The following is a 16,726-nucleotide window of genomic DNA, read 5'->3' as shown; positions in this document are numbered from 1 at the left end:
ATATGGGGTTACTTTTATTCACAAAGGAGGTGAACATTTTAATTGTTTCTGGGAGAAAATAAAATAAATTATCATTACAAAACTGCAAATTGATTTTTGATGTTGTGCTGTCATGATTATTTTCCTATTTTCCTATTCCTAAGAACTCCTAGTCATTATTTTACATTCAAAAACACCAAATAAAATAACACGTTTTCTAAAGCTTTAACAATTCAATCCAAGAAATTGTCTGAAATTTCTATGCTGCAAAAGCAAATGCCTTTGTTGATTTTTCAAATAAATAAAATAATATTGTTCGATTTCTTTCAACCAAGATCTAAGCACGTCGCGCAGACTGTGTGACAGCATTTGCTGTCTATTGACGTTTATAAATTGCCTTTATATCTACGCAAGTATTCGTTTTATTTCCTCCCCGAATTCAATTCAACCCATTAAACTGACCTGTTTTTGGCAGCTGCCGCTCTGTCTCTTTGCCTTCGATTTTTAAACCAATTGCCCACTTGAGTGGGAGTCAGTCCAGTGGCGTGTGCCAGTTCCCTTTTCTTGGTCGGATTGGGGTAAGGATCCTGTAGGTACCACTCCCTCAACAAGCCGCGAGTCCGTTCCTTGAAACAGTGCGTTTTCTGTTCGCCATCCCAGATGGTTCGTGGCAAAGGGAACTTCTTGCGGACCCGGTATTTATCAACGGGTCCGAGGGGACGACCGCGCAGCTTCTCTGCCTCTTGATAGTGCGCTTCGAGCCACATCGCTTGCAGCTTTCCATGAGAGTCTTTGGTGAACTTGTGGTTTTCCAGGATGTGGTACAATTCACGGAAGCTTCCAGTGTGATACGCGACCACCGCTCGCGCTCGCTGGATGGACTCGTGCTTGTTAATGGCATCGCAGGCTCCGGGTGCCACGGGCAAGGACCAAAGGAAACGTCCGAGTCTCTCGATGTCCCCGGTTTCCTCCAGCGTCTCGCACACGCTGGCCACCTGTTCCGCCGAGAAGTTTAGGGTGGGCAGTTGAAACATCGGTAAGTCCTCCGGGGATCTCGCTCTGGGAACGCTGCCCGCTAGAAGCAGAGGGCGATCCGCGAAATTGGGCAGGAAAAGATGTGAGGGATAAAACTCTAAAGGAGACCTGAAAACCATGGAGTCGCCGGACACAGACAAACAGACGGGAAAAGACGGCAAACCTGATGTCGTGTTTGCGCTGCTATCGCTGCAGTGCCACCGAACGCGTAATATCTACTCTTAATCGACTTCGAGTGCAACGGTGAAACATTTTGTTTCGCTTTTCTATTGGTCTTCCTGGTGTAGTTCTGTGGTTGTCATGGCAGCCCTGCCAATCACTGTCAAGCTTGCCCGTCATTAGCCAGTCCGCGCTGCCCTTCTCCACATTTACTTCGCGCGCAGAGTTTTATCGTCGCTCCAATCAGAACTGGCCAGTCACTGCGGGATGTTTTCAAGCAGGCGAATGGTGAGCCAGTTCATCCGACGGTAGGAGGTTTAATAGGTGGAATATTGCTATTACTGCGAGTATGCTTCCTTGCGTGGGTGTGAAAGTTTGCCAGCCAGTCAACAGTAAATAATCCACCGTTATTTACCAAACAGTTAAAGTAGAAGGACTGAGATTTTTTTAATTAAAAAGATTTAATTAAAACATTTATTTTACAGTTTTTAGTGCAAATGTACTTTTTTTCCCCAGGAAAATGCGATTGAAAAGGCGTTAACATAATAAATGGGCTAAATCTTTTTACATCTAAAAGACAAAATAACATTTGAATTAATAGGAAGCGATCCTCAAAAACACTGGCAGTGTTTTTAAACATGATTTAATTTGACCTGCTTTGTCAAATTAAATCATGTTTTTATTTTTGAATTAATTAATGGTATTTATTTTACATAAGCATCTAAGCTTTTTGTTCAATCTGAAAATTCATAATGCTTTTAAATACATTTAAATATATTTCAATACATGTTTTTATTAGCCTACAACAGAATGCGTATTCCGCGTAATTATTATTAGTTATTTCGTCTCTTTATCAAATTAAATCGCAAGATAAAATGTCAGTAGGAAACAAGATCGGCTTGTCAGGCCTGAGTCAAATAACATTCTTTCACAAGGCTTTTTGTTTGCACAAAGCGTGTAATTAATGCCACAAACAAGTTAATTCACTTGGCCTAATTGTCTGTTTATCCTGGGGCTTAGCGGTTAATGGCCTTCTCTCCAGTGGGCACACCAGTACTGTCTTACATTAAAGATTAATGCGTACAGTTAAAAGGCGGTGATGTCTGCAGATTTATCATTGGTGATTAATTGAGTATTAGATAAATAAAGAAAACCCCTCGTTGCTATAATAATATGCTTTTGGAACGATTTTAAAAACTGCATTGCTCCAAGGCAAGATTTAAACATTATATTTTCTAGGCTACAGGTGTTGGCATAATAATAACTGCAAACAAAAGCACTAATCTCGCGCCCCGTAGACAAGTAACGAGACGTCTTTGTTCATCAGGATTAGTTAATTGGTTGAATATCGTGTTCACTGCAAATATGAAACTCTATTACACACGAACTGAGCAAACAAAAGCGCTTTAAGGAGCACGTTTTGTAAACTTACAAGAAACTGAAAGGTCTAAATTTAGGATAATATCATAGTGACTACAGTTCTGCAATGCTGCAACTTGAAACAAAATACTAACCTTTTAATGCATAATAATAATAATAATAATAATGATTATTATTATCATCAATTAATTAATTAAGTTATTTATTTTTACTGCTTCAAAGGGGTCTTAAGAGAGAAAAAAAATATCTGGGTAATATATTTGTATTTGATTGGTTGTTATACAATTGAGCTGACTAACGTACATATAGCTACACACAATATATTTAAGGTTAGAGCACAGCTGAACTTTGAAATGACCTTGAAATGATACGGTCAAAGGGACAGTCACATTCAGAGCACCTCGCATTAGATCAGACGAAACACAAACACTTTCCGGCACGCATTAGCTCGACAGTCAAAACCATTAATTAAAGTTACAGATAACAAGATACAAAATTAATCTGCGATTACTTTTGGATTTTCGTCGCTGGAGAACTCTTAATAATCCACGGTAAAGTTTAAGGCAGTTTATCAGTGTGGCATGGCTTAACAACATTTACAAATCTGTTACAGAATTACAGAATAAACACGAAACGTAAATTTGCCAGATGGACTTGCTCTTAAAAATTAGTTTCGTTGGAGCGTAACTGTTCCCTGTGAATCAATAGTGGAGTGTATGGAAAGGGTCTCCACAGTATCCTCATTCAACAAGTCGCCCTTCACCTTCACCGAGCTTCACCTCTGACGCCGGGAGGAGTCAATCAGACGTTCTAGAAGATTCTGCACACACCGCTTTGCCGTGCTGACCAACATCACAGTTAAACAAACAAAGACCCACGGTTAAACGAAGAAAAAATGCTGGCATTCAAACATTTAATTATTTATAACACTCAATTAATTATAATTGAGCCACCTGTTAGTTGAAGTTCAGTCTCTTTTAGTAAAAGGCGTGTTTTTAATCTTAATTTCTTACTTCAATAGAGGCAGTTTTGTGAGCCAAAGATGTAATCAAAGGAGCTGAATATTCTTAATACCTTTGTCTGACAACTAACGGTCGGTCCTTGAACGCCTCACAAATTGTATAATTTACACGAACATAATAAAAAAAATGGTTAAATTATACATAAAATTTATCACATGCAGGTTTGTGTATTAAAGCTGCATGAAGAGAATAAGAAGTGTGCTTTATGGCATATCAAAATTTACAGGGATTATTTGCATGGCATATTTTAGATACCCCATGCATATTTAATTAAAGTCTGCAGTGTGTTAATAATCTCCTTCAGAGCAGATGTTGAGCCATCTGAATGTTTGAATGTGACTTGCTATGCTGGATATGAAGACATTACCTGGACACTAAATTAATCATTCATGTTGGACAGCTGTCTACAGCCACCAACCATATTCATCAGTTCATTTTTAAAATATTTATTGCATATAATTATATCTGCCCTGCTTGTTTTTCCTGCCAATCCTTTAGTCTGAAGCACACTATACTGTAGGCACACGAGCATGTTAATCCAGGATCAAAAAGCAAACTGTTATATAAAGTCAACAGTTCTATGTAAGACAACAATGCTTTTTATTTCTCAGAAACTGTTAGACTGGAACTGAGCGAAGATAAAAACCCCAGTTTACAGTAAGTCTGAGATTAATCTGCCATTGTCATTGCACACTGATCCATGTAGCATATGGCTCACATGCATGTAATGTTTTAGCAAGAATGAGGTAAAATGATATTGAATAAACCCTCCTTGGTCAAAGCTATTCTATTAATCAAAGCTATTAATCCAAACCTCTCATCAGAAGTGACTATGATAATCTTATTTTGGTAAAAAATGCTTTTCTAGCCTGAACATGCCTGGCCGGGCCATTGCAAATGTAAATTGTGGCCGCCTACTTACAGAAACATAAGCTCATCCTGTCTGAAGTGAGATTTTCTGCAACAGTGGCCCATAAACCAGTGTTTAACAGTATTGTCATTGGGACAAGCTGCTTAATGGTACTGTGCAGTTTACCTTGATCCATGTGGCTAAGGTTCAGAGCATAATTTGTTTAATAGTGGTAATGGCCATATGACAATGGATTTCACCAATAAGAAGCATTGTGTGTGCGTTTCTTAAATGGGTAAAAGCAATGTCATGCAATATTTTTTTTTTTTATCTGCACCTGAAACTGAAGCTTCAGGCATCTTTATTGCTCAGTCATGAGTAAGAGCCAAAAGCCTGCCTGTCCTTGCAGTGCTGCACACAGCCTCTCTCTCATACGGACTCATTCTCTCATTTCCGAATTCCTTAATTTCCTTAAAGTTCATCCTAAGTGCAGTAAATTACACACACAATGTAGAAGGTCATCTAGGTAAATTCACATGCACTTTGAGGTGATATCTGATGGTACTATGTTTAGCAAATACAAAAAAAGAGTCAAAAACTACATGAAAGTATTTTTGCTTACTGAAAATAAATGTAAAATAAATGACATATATATGAATTAAAAAACCTGGATAAAAAAATTTGCTCCAGTAACCGTAATATAATAATTATATTTTATATATATATATATATATATATATATACACACTGTAAATAGGTTGCTGTAAATTTTACAGTAACTTACTGGCAGCTGGATGCCAGTAATTGACTGTAAAAATGTTTACAGTATTATTACTGTAATTGCATTTACAGTACAATCATGTCTTTACTGTATTTTATTTACAGTATTATTACCGTATTTTAATTTACAGTATCAGTACTGTAGAGTTTATTTTCATTTAGTTTAAACATTTTTTACCTGTAAAAAACAATCCAATTGTGGTACTGCACTGTAAACCATGATTTTTACCATCCCAGCCCCCCCCAAAAATCACAATAACTCATGAGCTTTAGTTCTGATAATATTATTTTTAATTGTTGAACATTTTCTTTTTAAAAGTACAAATTACAAATCTTGACCTCTCAGATGCACTAGCTTAAAAAAAAGGGCATCACCACAGTCCCCTGGGGACTTCGTATCATGGAAGAACATACACATACTGAAAAGCAAAAATTGGCAAGTACACTCTACCATTCAAAAGCTTGGAGTCAGTATAATGTTTTTCTTTGGGAAAGAAATTATAGAAATTACTACTTTTATTAGTAGTGATAAAGACATTTAGAATGTTACAAAAGATTTATATTTCAGATAAATGCTGTTCTTCTGAACTTTCTATTCATCAAAGGAACCTGAAAAAATTCTACTCGGTTGTTTTCAACATAATAATAACAATAATAATAATAATAATAATAGTTTTCTGAACAGCAAATCAGAATATTGGAATGATTTCTGAAGGATCATGTGACTGACAGTAATGATCCTAAAATTCAGCTTTGATCACAGGAATAAATTACATTTTAAAATATATTAAAATACAAAACAGTTATTTTAAATAGTAAAAATATTTAAAAATTGTACTGTTTTTGCTGTACTTTGGATCAAATAAATGCAGGCTTGGTGAGCAGAAGAGACTTCTTTAAGAAACATTAAAAATCTTACTGTTCAATAACTTTTGACTGGTAGTGTAAGTAAAATATATATAATATATATACAGTATATACGTGTGTGTGTGTGTGTGTGTGTGTGTGTGTGAGTGTATCTTTTACCCATCCTCATGTCTTTTCAAACCTGTATGACTTTCTTTCTTACATGGAACATAAAAAGGTGAATGTTTGAAAAAGGACCAGAGCTGTCAAGCTTCAAAAGGATGCAAAGCACCAAAAACATATCATAAAGGGGATTTAAATGACTCATGCACCAGCCTTGTGATGAACATATTTGAATGTATTTTTTAACGAAAATTTAAACGAATTACTGTCTGATAATCACCTAGTTTGTGAGTTTTCCTTGCAAATCAGATCAGTTTGATTTGTGAATGAATCGTTCTGACCATTTTGTGAAATGAGTCGAGTCCTCTGCTCAATCTGACGTGTGTTGCAGCCTGGAATTAAACCACACCATGCTGGTTTCGTCTGGCCCCCCGACTGAGCCTGGTTTCTCCCAAAGTTTTTTTCTTCATTTCTGTCACCGATGGGAGTTGTGGTTCCTTGCCACTGTCACTTTTGGCTTGCTTAGTTGGGGACACAATTTCTGGCAACATTGTTGACTTGACTGCACAGACACTATTGGAAGAGAACTGAACTGAGCTGGAAGATGATATCACTGAATCAACAATGAACTGACTTTTAACTGATAAACTGACTGTTTTCTATTGTCTGCTTGCATTATCAGCACACGTTTTTCCTGTTAAACACTGTAAAGCTGCTTTGACACAATCTGTATTGAATAAAGTGCTAAATAAATAAAGGTGACTTGACTTGAAATGAATCAATTGATTCATTGAATAGATGTGACTCAAAACAAAGATTAGTTCATGAATTGATGTTGCTACTTCTCTCATGAATTCTCAAGATTACTATTGAATAATGAAAGTCTATCTGTTTCTTATACAAAACTATTGTATTGCTTTAGAAGAACTGGAATATAGTGCATGAGCAGTATTGACCACATTTATGATACTTTTATGGTTGTGTGTGTGTGTGTCATTTTCAAACCCCAAGTGCTCATTTACTTTCGTTATAATTTGAAATTTATGGCCAGAATAGTTACACGATAGAAAGAAAGTTATGAGGAATTACATGATGATGGGTAAATAATCACAACATTTTAAAATAAATATTCTATAATACGTGTTTTTCTCTCTCTCAATAATATAGGTTGCCAATCTGTTTTGAAATGGTAAATTTTTCCCATGATTTCTGAGAGAGTAATGAACTCTTGATGAGTGTGAACCCTTTGGATTTTTATAATGGAGATGGAACTCAGCATTTTTCAAAAAGAAAAGGATAGAGAAAAATAGAGAGACACAAGACACAGAGACAGACTGAATAACTGGACAAGGCATTCAAGACAAAACTGGTGGATAATTGATGTATGCAGTGGAATGCCAACATAGCGACTAATTAAGTGTGAAGAATGACCTCAGAGCTCAAGACCGATGTCACGAAAAATAAAATATGACCATAACAATAAAGAAAAACAGCCACTAACTGGGAAACACATCCTACAGAGGTGGTACAGCAGCTGGGTGAGATTTAAAGGGTGTTAATGCCAATTTAAATTGGCAGCAGATGTCATATTGCACAAAGCACTAAATCCATTCAAATCATGATTAAAGATGAGATGTTTACATGATGACTTTAGTAAAGGACCATATTTGAACAAGCTTCCAGCTGTTTCACAAAGCAAAGCTAATGACATTCTCTGCATCTGTCTCTCTATTAAATACAGTTAAGTGAATATGCCCATGCTTCATTATAGTTGCTTTAAATCAATAATTTGCCAGACGTACTGGATGCATATCGAGATGAACTCATAAACATCCACAGGTGGAAAACCAGCACGCATGCTAATACTCAGAGCTCAAGACTGACACAACACACCGGCAACGAGCGCAATTCCACAAGAGGTCAGCGTGTAGGTTTAAACAAGAAAGTTGAAAAGCATATTTGCTGTCTGTGAGCTTCCTCGTAAAGCAGACTAAAACAGCATCACGACGAGCAGAGAGGACGGAGGAGAGAGAGAACAAGCGCAATTAATTCTCAATTCGGCTAACACAGAGAGATCAGAGCAAGGGCTGGGCTCATTAAGCGTCACATGCGAAATTAAATGCTAAACAGTTGCTAAACGGCGAAAACATTCAATTCCATCTCGACAGGCAGTCCCCCTGCATGATTTCTTTGAAAGCTCAGCCCCCTCCTTCCACTTACCAATTCCTCCCACTTCAATTCGTGCATCTGCTTCTTGTAGTAATCAAATGACACACGTGTGTTTTTTATAGTATTTAAGACAAGTGGTGCTTTACCACTCGTTCAATCTATAATCGCTTGTAATTAATCTTATGCAAGCTGATTAACGTCCCCTTCAGTCTCATAAATCATGACAGGTCAGAATTCAGTCGCAATTTAGTTTGTCAAGGAAGAGATACATACAGTACCCTGCTCTTTGATTCAGACTCTGTTCAAATATATATTGAAACGCCTGACAGACCGCTCAATGTGTATTCCTGGAGAAGCCTCAAGATGACAAGAGGACGACGGGCTTAGGTCGGGCAGGCCGGTGAAGTGCTGAGGGAAACCACAGCCTGGATCTACATGGAAATGCACTCTTCAGACAAGCTGATTTTGGAGAGCTGAGGACTAACGCACCCCAATACCACAAGCCCTGTTGCTCAGCCCTGTCCCGGGTCTCATGAAATAATGATAGGTCAAGGCCTGTCCCCATTCAAACTCAGAAGCAGACTTAATATTATGTCTTTAGTGAACATGATGCATCACATTGCAAGACAAGACCACAAATGTAAAGACCAGTCTCTACTGAGGACTTCCTCATGGAGTCTCGTCCGATTAACAGCGTATACTGTAATCCTTCTGATTCCTCCTTGTGGGGTCTCTGAGGACAAGCAGAAGCGAGACTAAAGCCTGCAGAGTCAGGACAAAAGGGGTCTGCGATATACACAGCCTGGGGTGGAGATTGTGGCTTTAGCCCCTCATCTTCAGATCCAAGCATGCTGTGTAGATCAATATGGAATATGAAATGCTAACATAATCATTATGGCTTTTTACTTATGTATACTGAGGCCTCTCCGTGAAAATTTCCTCTGATCTTCCTCTTTTAACATGCTCGGCAAGCTTTCATACTCTGTCCTTTGTTGAAATGCAGCGCTGAAGTCACCAAAGGTCAAGCTGTAATGAGAGTCACACAAGTGCTGACTTATTGTCATGAAAGAAATTATTCATTATATAAATAATGTGGAGATAACAATGGCTAAGTGTTATAATGGGAACCCAATGGCTATTTCAGTTTAGATCAGGTGTCTTCCAAATTTTGTTTTCAAAAGGCTTTTATCTTTTGCACTAAATCCAAAAATAATAAATTGTATTGTATTGTAATATTTACTTTATATTATGTTGACAGTGTACACTATTGTTTAAAAGTTTGGGGCCAGTAATATTTTTTTTAATTGAAGAAATTAATACTTTTACTTAGCAAGGATGCATTAAGTTGATCGAAATTGAAAGTAGAGATTTGTATAAAAAAAAAATTAAAGAAATGCTGTTCTTTTCAACTTTCTATTCATCAAAGAATCCTGAAATAAATGTATCAAGGTTTTCACAAAAATATTAAGCAGCTTTTTTCAACACTGACAGTAATAAATATTTTTCAACACCAAATCAGCATATTATGATGATTTCTGAAGGATCATGTGACACTGAAGACTGGAGTGATGGCTGCTGAAAATTCAACTTCACCATCATAGGAATAAATGACATTTTAAAATATATTAAACTAGACAACAGATATTTTAAATTGTAATAATATTTCACAATATAACTGTTGACTGTATTTATTTTTATTTTTTAAATAAAATATGCCTTGGTGAGCATGAGAGACTTACTTTAAAGGGGTCACATGATGCAATTTAAATTTTTCCTTTCTCTTTGGAGTGTTACAAGCTCTTGGTGCATAAAGAAGATCTGTAAAGTCTAAAATCAAAAGAGATAACTTTTATAAAGAATAAGAGTCAACCACGCCTACCTAAAACGGCTCGTTCTAACACGCCCCCACATGTCTACGTCACGATGTGGGAAGATTTGCATAACGCCGCCCAAATGTTCACGCAAAGAAAGAAGGCGTAACTTTTATTCTCGCTGTAGTATTGTTGCTGCCGCCATGTCGTGAAGACGCTGTGTGTTTCGTTGTGAAAGCGAAACTACTTTGTTTGGCCTTCCAAAAGAGGACGATATCTGCTTCGTCATGCCTAGAGCTGATCCGTGCTGGTCGCTGAGGAAATACATCAACTTCACGCTGTGGATCGCCGCATCGGCTTTCACTATGGACGAAGCGGAGTCCGGGGTCGTCACATGTGGTTGCCGCAAGCCCGCCGGCCTCTGCTCACTGAGCCCTGAGCTTTGTAAAAATCGACAAAGGCGGGGCATAGAGGAGAAACAATAATGTACAGTATGTGGAAAATAATGTGTTTTTTGAACCTTAAACTGCATAAATTTTATTTTTATTGTCCTTTTATTGTCCTCATTTGTAAGTCGCTTTGGATAAAAGTGTCTGCTAAATGACTAAATGTAAATGTAATGTAATAAACACATTTCATTACACCAAATACACAAAATAATGTTCTTGTTAGCAACATCATATCACCCCTTTAAAAAACATGAATAAAAAACTAACCGACTCTAAACTTATGAATGGTGGTGTTTTAACACTATTAAACTGCCACTAACAGTTGTTCTACCCAATATTAAAGTACATTTAGATGTACCTAAACATAAAAAAAAATACATATTTATTGTTATTTCTTAATCTTGAGAACTATTTGTCATATAGAATAAATAATCTTGATTAATCTCATGATTTCCAATAAAACAGAAATTAAATAAAGCTTAGTGTTCCCTTTGTGGACATTAGTTTGAAAACAACTGTTACTGAACTTAAAATGGGTTGTAACAAACCGACAGTTTCACAATGGACAATCTGTGAACAACAGGTGCAGATGCATCAGCCCAAGACCTGCAAGATGCTTGTACAGACATTGTTAAAGAACATAAGTGCTTGTCTAGCTTCCGTGAACAGGGCTGCAATCGCAATCACTTCTGATGGAGAAAATTGAAAATTTTCATTGTCTTGTAGAAGGAAGCTGAATCAAAATGTAATTGTAGAAGAACTATTAGTATTTCTGAAGTATGTTGAACTATTTAAATTTGCAGGATTGGTCTTTTATCTCTCCAAGACTGATTTGTGATGGTCAAGGCATTCAAAACACTTTGGGTACTCTGTCATTTCTCTGTTTCTTCTGCTTTACCTGTGACAACGCTTTCCTTGCCACTCTGGGAGGTCAGAGGAAGCAGCACCATCAGCACTGCTGGCAGCCACAACGACAGGCCCGAAGAGAGAAAGGCAGGGCCATGAAAAATTCATCAGGCCTCTGCATGGCAGGGGGAGGGCAGAGGCAAGACTGGTGAGTGGGTTTAATTTGCCCAGGGAAGAGTGTTGCCGCGTCCAATGCTCCAGTGCTGCTGTAATTAAAGGGACGAGGCCTGCGGAAATTGGCTCGGACCCCACTGTAGAGCACCGACAACCCCACTTGCCCGCGCTCTCGTCGGCCTATTCCAAAATCAATTATCTCCACGAAACAGCTGTGAGGCCCTCACCGCAGCCTCTTGCTCCTGAAGTGAGGAAGACATTTGAAATTCATTACCATATGAAGCAAAAGGTCTTTTACGTATTAAACAGCACTCGCCTTTTTATAAATTGTTTTTCCCCCTCGAACCTGATGACAATTTGACCACTTTCAGCCTCCTGGTGTGAAAACCAAGCAGCGAGGACTGATTGCACCATTTATAAGCAAACAAAGAGAGGGAGGGGGCATGTCAACATTCAGATGTGAAGTTTAGACTGAAGGCTGTCATCTGGTTTATCAGTTTCATACCACTTTTATGCTTTACAGTAGGTAAAAGTTTACTGACCTTGCTGTGACAGAGAGCTCAACCTTCACATTGTGTTCCTCTGACAGATCCTCCGATAGCAGGAGGCAGTTTGAGCATTTTTCATGGTGAGGATCCTGAATCCACGGTTATCCTGCCACATCTGAGTGTGAGCTTACAATGTAGAAAAACAAGTTGGAGAAATGACACAGAAGAGGCTGCAGTAGGGAGAAAAAGATGATATGAAATATTAAACTGCACAGTGAGGTTCTGTCTGAAGCTAAAAAAAAAAATATAGGAAAACATCACATTGGTGTTTGTCTCTCATATTTTTATCCTCCAATCTCACTGTCCCCCATGCAAGACACTTCTAACAAGTCTTTTAATTACCGCCTCTTACACCAGCTTCTAGGTCACCATGTTCTGCTTGGCTAATGTAAATAATTCACCAGCGACCAACTGGGTACATTTCTGGACTGAAAAGAGCTGCCTGCCACACGTGTCAATTCTCCTGGATCATACCGGCGTTTGCTCATCGTGGGCCAAACACGGAGCTATGAACAGCCAGTAGTCTCAGTGAGAACATTGGCCGTAGAGTGCATTGTGAGGGAATTCACTGAGGGGTGTGCAGTGTCAGGGAGTGACTCATCGTGTCCGACTATTCCAGGACAAAGAGACGATAACAGACGACTCACAGGGGAGCTGTCTTCTCCCACTATTCACAGTCCACCGCACTCTCTGTACTCTAAAGTTGGTCAGGGGGAGAGAGTTCAAGTCAGTGAATCACAATGTGTAACGGGGAAGTGTGTGTGTGTGTGGGGGGGGGTTTAGATGTGCAGTATGTTTGTTGACGCCAAATGGGGCTGAGCTGAGCTTGTCGGTGGTAAGTGACGTAAATACAAGGTGAGAATTCCACCATACTCCGGTGGGATACGGATGATGCTGGTATCGGGACTCAAGTACTTGTTCATGTGGAATGCAGGAGCGAGGTGTACGTGGTGCCACTGAGATCAGCATGAATGTGCCGTCAACTATGGGATGTCATGAGTGTCACTGTCAACGATCACACACAACCTGCCTGAATTATTCAACTGCACTGAATGACATTACATCTTAAGACAAAAATTAAATTTGCTGTTTAAACCCTTGCAGAAATTACAAAAAAATACATGACACAAAGATAATACTTGCGATAAGAATCAAAGAATTTAATGTTAATCAAATTTGGGTTCCGAAACGATTGTTTTTGTACTTTTAAGGAAAACAATATCTGGGAAAATTTTAAATAAATATAAATTATAGTAAATTGAAAGCAATTCTCAGAAAATGTGTTTATACATTTTTGATTATTTAAAAATGATTGATTCAAATATTGAAATGGCATAAATACATTATAATAATCGGCCTTAATTTTATAATAATAACATAACTAAAATCTAAAATGTAAAAATGTGTTAATATTTTAATTTGATATATTACAAATATTTATTATATTTATAAAATGTCACTGGCAAAATGCATAATGTGTATCTTTATACACATTGTCATATGAGTCTCACAGTTGTTAACTCTACAATATGTGTTTGATTCTCTAAAAAGAACTGAGTCATTAGAATCATTTGTTCGGGAATCGAACCATATTGGTTGTACTGTTGTACTGGTTGTACTAATGTTTTTGATTCACTAAAAATAACCTGTTCACAAGAGTCAATCATTTGGCAATAAGACCACACTGGATATGCTGTACACAAGAAAAAAAGGTGTAGAAACAAATTTCACTCAGTAATTGCTTGTAAATTTCACAAACTATTACAAAGAAATGCAAGTAACCAGTGTATGTTTAGTGCTGTGATTACAGTAGCAGCATTGCATCCCAGTTGAGTACTACAGGAAATTCTGTTTAGCATGAACTTTAGCATGGTAGCCTATTTTGTCAGCTTTGGCGGAAGAATGCATGAGTAAGAACCGCTCCCGGAAACAAACATCATTTCAGGTTTTTTTTTTTCCAGGAATTTTAGAATTCCAACCATACACAATACACACCGTTACTATTTGGGTTTAGTCTCTTTCAGCATGAGACCTGTTCTTAACCAGCTAGCGTAAACATATCAGCAGTCAACGCCCTGCAGCTGAGGCAAATAAACCCCTAAAATAATTAGTCCTGAATGAGGCTCCTTTAGTAATGTTAATGATGCACTCATTGACCACAGTGTTATCTGTCTTATTAGAGGGGTGGCCTGGAGCTCTTGCCTGCAGGTGCCCTCTTGCTAAAGGAGATAGAAGGGCACAGAATCAAGAAAAACACCCTAAGTGCATTATTGGCTATCCCGTGTGACAAACTTTTCTAGAGTTATATGATTTCCTCAAGTGCTTATTCTCTGAGCATTGGATGAAGGTGAATGAGGCAACTCATTGCCTTTGTTTTGTGAGTCTGTGCATATGTTTGTTGGGCTCTTTTGTCCTGGCTGTGAACCCTGAGAGCCCTTGAGAAAATCCTCCACAGACGGAGCAAGAATAACTTCCCAGACATCAGTCCCATCATGCTTTGTGACAGACAGCCAAAATTCGTAAATGCAGACCGTACCTTATTATGTTTGCACACAAATCATGAAAGATTAAACATTGTAGAAACAAATTTTTACCTGTTAAAGAATGTATATAGTTCACCAAAAATGTACTCGCCTTTAGGCAAACCAGGAAGAGTTTGTTTCTTTATCGGAACAGATTTGGAGAAATTTAGCATTACATCACTTGCTCACCAATAGAACCTCTGCAGTGAATGGGTGCCTTCAGAAAGAGAGTTCAAACAGCTGATAAAAACATCACAATAATCCACAAGTAATCCACATGTCTCAAATTCATCAGTTATTGTCTTGTGAAGTGAAAAGTTGTGTTTTTGTAATAAATTAAACTGCTGCTTCTCAGTAAAATACAAGTCCGCATCTATAATATAGCATTTTTCCCCAGTGAAGTCATATCTGAATCAGGAGAGAAATATGCAAACATCAAGCACAATTTAGAAAAATTCAAACAAACAAATATGTCAATGGATTTTGGTGTGAGAAGGCAACAGGGGATGGACTTTTTCCACTGGAGGAAGTGTTATTATGGATTATGGACTCATATTTTGTCCAGAAGTGACGGTTTAACATTGATGGATTTGTTTCTTACAAACACGCAGCTTTTCACTTCACAAGACATGAATTGATGTACTGGAGTCGTGTGAATTACTTTTTCTGTTTGGACTCTTATTCAGACAGCATCCATTCACTGCAGAGGATCCATTGGTGAGCAATTTCTCCAAATCTGCTCTGATGAACAAACTAATTTATCTACATCATGGCGTGAGGATAAGTACATTTTCAGCACAAAGAGTATCTTATTATAAAGAGTATCTGATCTCCATGCAACAAAGATGTATTGTTGGTGACATAGGCCTACTTTTCATGCTTCTGTATCTCAGGAAGGATGCAGAGAAATCTCTCCCTCAATATCATGATGTAGCAGCTGATAACATTGCATTACAGCAGACAGCAGCCCTGAAAAACACATAGATTATGTGCAATATTAATCAGATTGCATTAGCAAGTGATCTTTTGAGCTCCTGTAGTCTCTAATGGAGTTTCTATGTTCTTCAGCGACATTGATAAGGGCAAGTAGCCTGAATGGGGGAGGAAAAGGTGATAAACATTCCAAATAACTCTGAGGAAGGTGCAATTTTGAAAATTTGGTTGAAACTGTATGTTTTTCCTCTCATCAGTGGTGTATTTTTTCTACCAACAGCTCTAGACATCAAGAAAAGATTTCTCCAGCAACAAACTCCCTTAGGGCTGGTCTCACCTGGATCTGCAGTGCAAGTGAAGCTGTTTATAAATAGTCAGGTATCCTGCGAGCTTTGACACATTCACATAAAAGTTTCATTTGCAGAGAGAAGCTGAGGTGAAGGATGTTGTGGAAAGGAGAAATTTCCAGGAAGCCAAGATCAAGTTTCTATGTAACACCAATATTTTATTACCTTGTTGTATAACTTCTTATTAGTATAACTTATTTCAAAATAGATGGGACCAAGGACAGCATTCGTTTACATTAAAGGAATGTTAAAGTAGGCTAAGGCATTTTAAACAAAATGCAGAAATGTGAAGCTAGTATTTTTCTTAAACATACATAGATGAAATATTCTGTAAAATATATTGGAATTATTTGAGCTGTAAAGCCGTCTAGAGCATTCTTTTTGAGAAGGTACTTGTTTCTAGGTGGATAAACATCTGGCTATGCCTTTTTAAGGTTTAAAAGGATAATTTGAAATGAAAAACCTGGCTTTATTTACTCACCCTCATGTCGATCCAAACCTGTATGACATTTTCTTCTGTGAAAGACAAAAGAAGGCATTTTGAAAGTGTCTCAGTGTTTTTAGTCCAAACAGTGAAAGCCAATGAAGTCCAAAACAAAATCGGAATGCAGTGATTTTGACTGTATGTAAGAGCAGTTTTGGGGGTAACGCATTACGAGTAATGCGAGTTACGTAATCAGATTACTTTTTTCAAGTAACTAGTAAAGTAACATTACTTTTTTAATTTACAAGAAAATAGCTTTCAAAAAAGTA

General features: G+C 37.7%; 1 protein-coding gene across 1 annotated transcript in view; it reads right to left on the bottom strand.

Annotated features, from left to right (window-relative positions):
* LOC107700110 (homeobox protein SIX3-like) overlaps nucleotides 1–1,357 on the bottom strand; it is a 2,975-nt gene extending 1,618 nt beyond the window's left edge. Inside the window, exon 1 of the mRNA XM_016501641.1 lies at nucleotides 442–1,357. Within this exon, the coding sequence (XP_016357127.1) occupies nucleotides 442–1,133 (692 nt within the window). The 5' untranslated portion in view covers nucleotides 1,134–1,357. The remainder of the gene's footprint in view (nucleotides 1–441) is intronic.
* Nucleotides 1,358–16,726: the final 15,369 nt, after the last annotated feature.

This window comes from Sinocyclocheilus anshuiensis, unplaced genomic scaffold (assembly GCF_001515605.1).
Source record: "Sinocyclocheilus anshuiensis isolate Anshui unplaced genomic scaffold, SAMN03320099.WGS_v1.1 scaffold1135, whole genome shotgun sequence".
Classification (NCBI taxonomy): Eukaryota; Metazoa; Chordata; class Actinopteri; order Cypriniformes; family Cyprinidae; genus Sinocyclocheilus; species Sinocyclocheilus anshuiensis.
The sequence above is the reverse complement of the archived record's forward strand: the minus strand, read 5'-3'. Positions and strand labels throughout refer to the sequence as shown.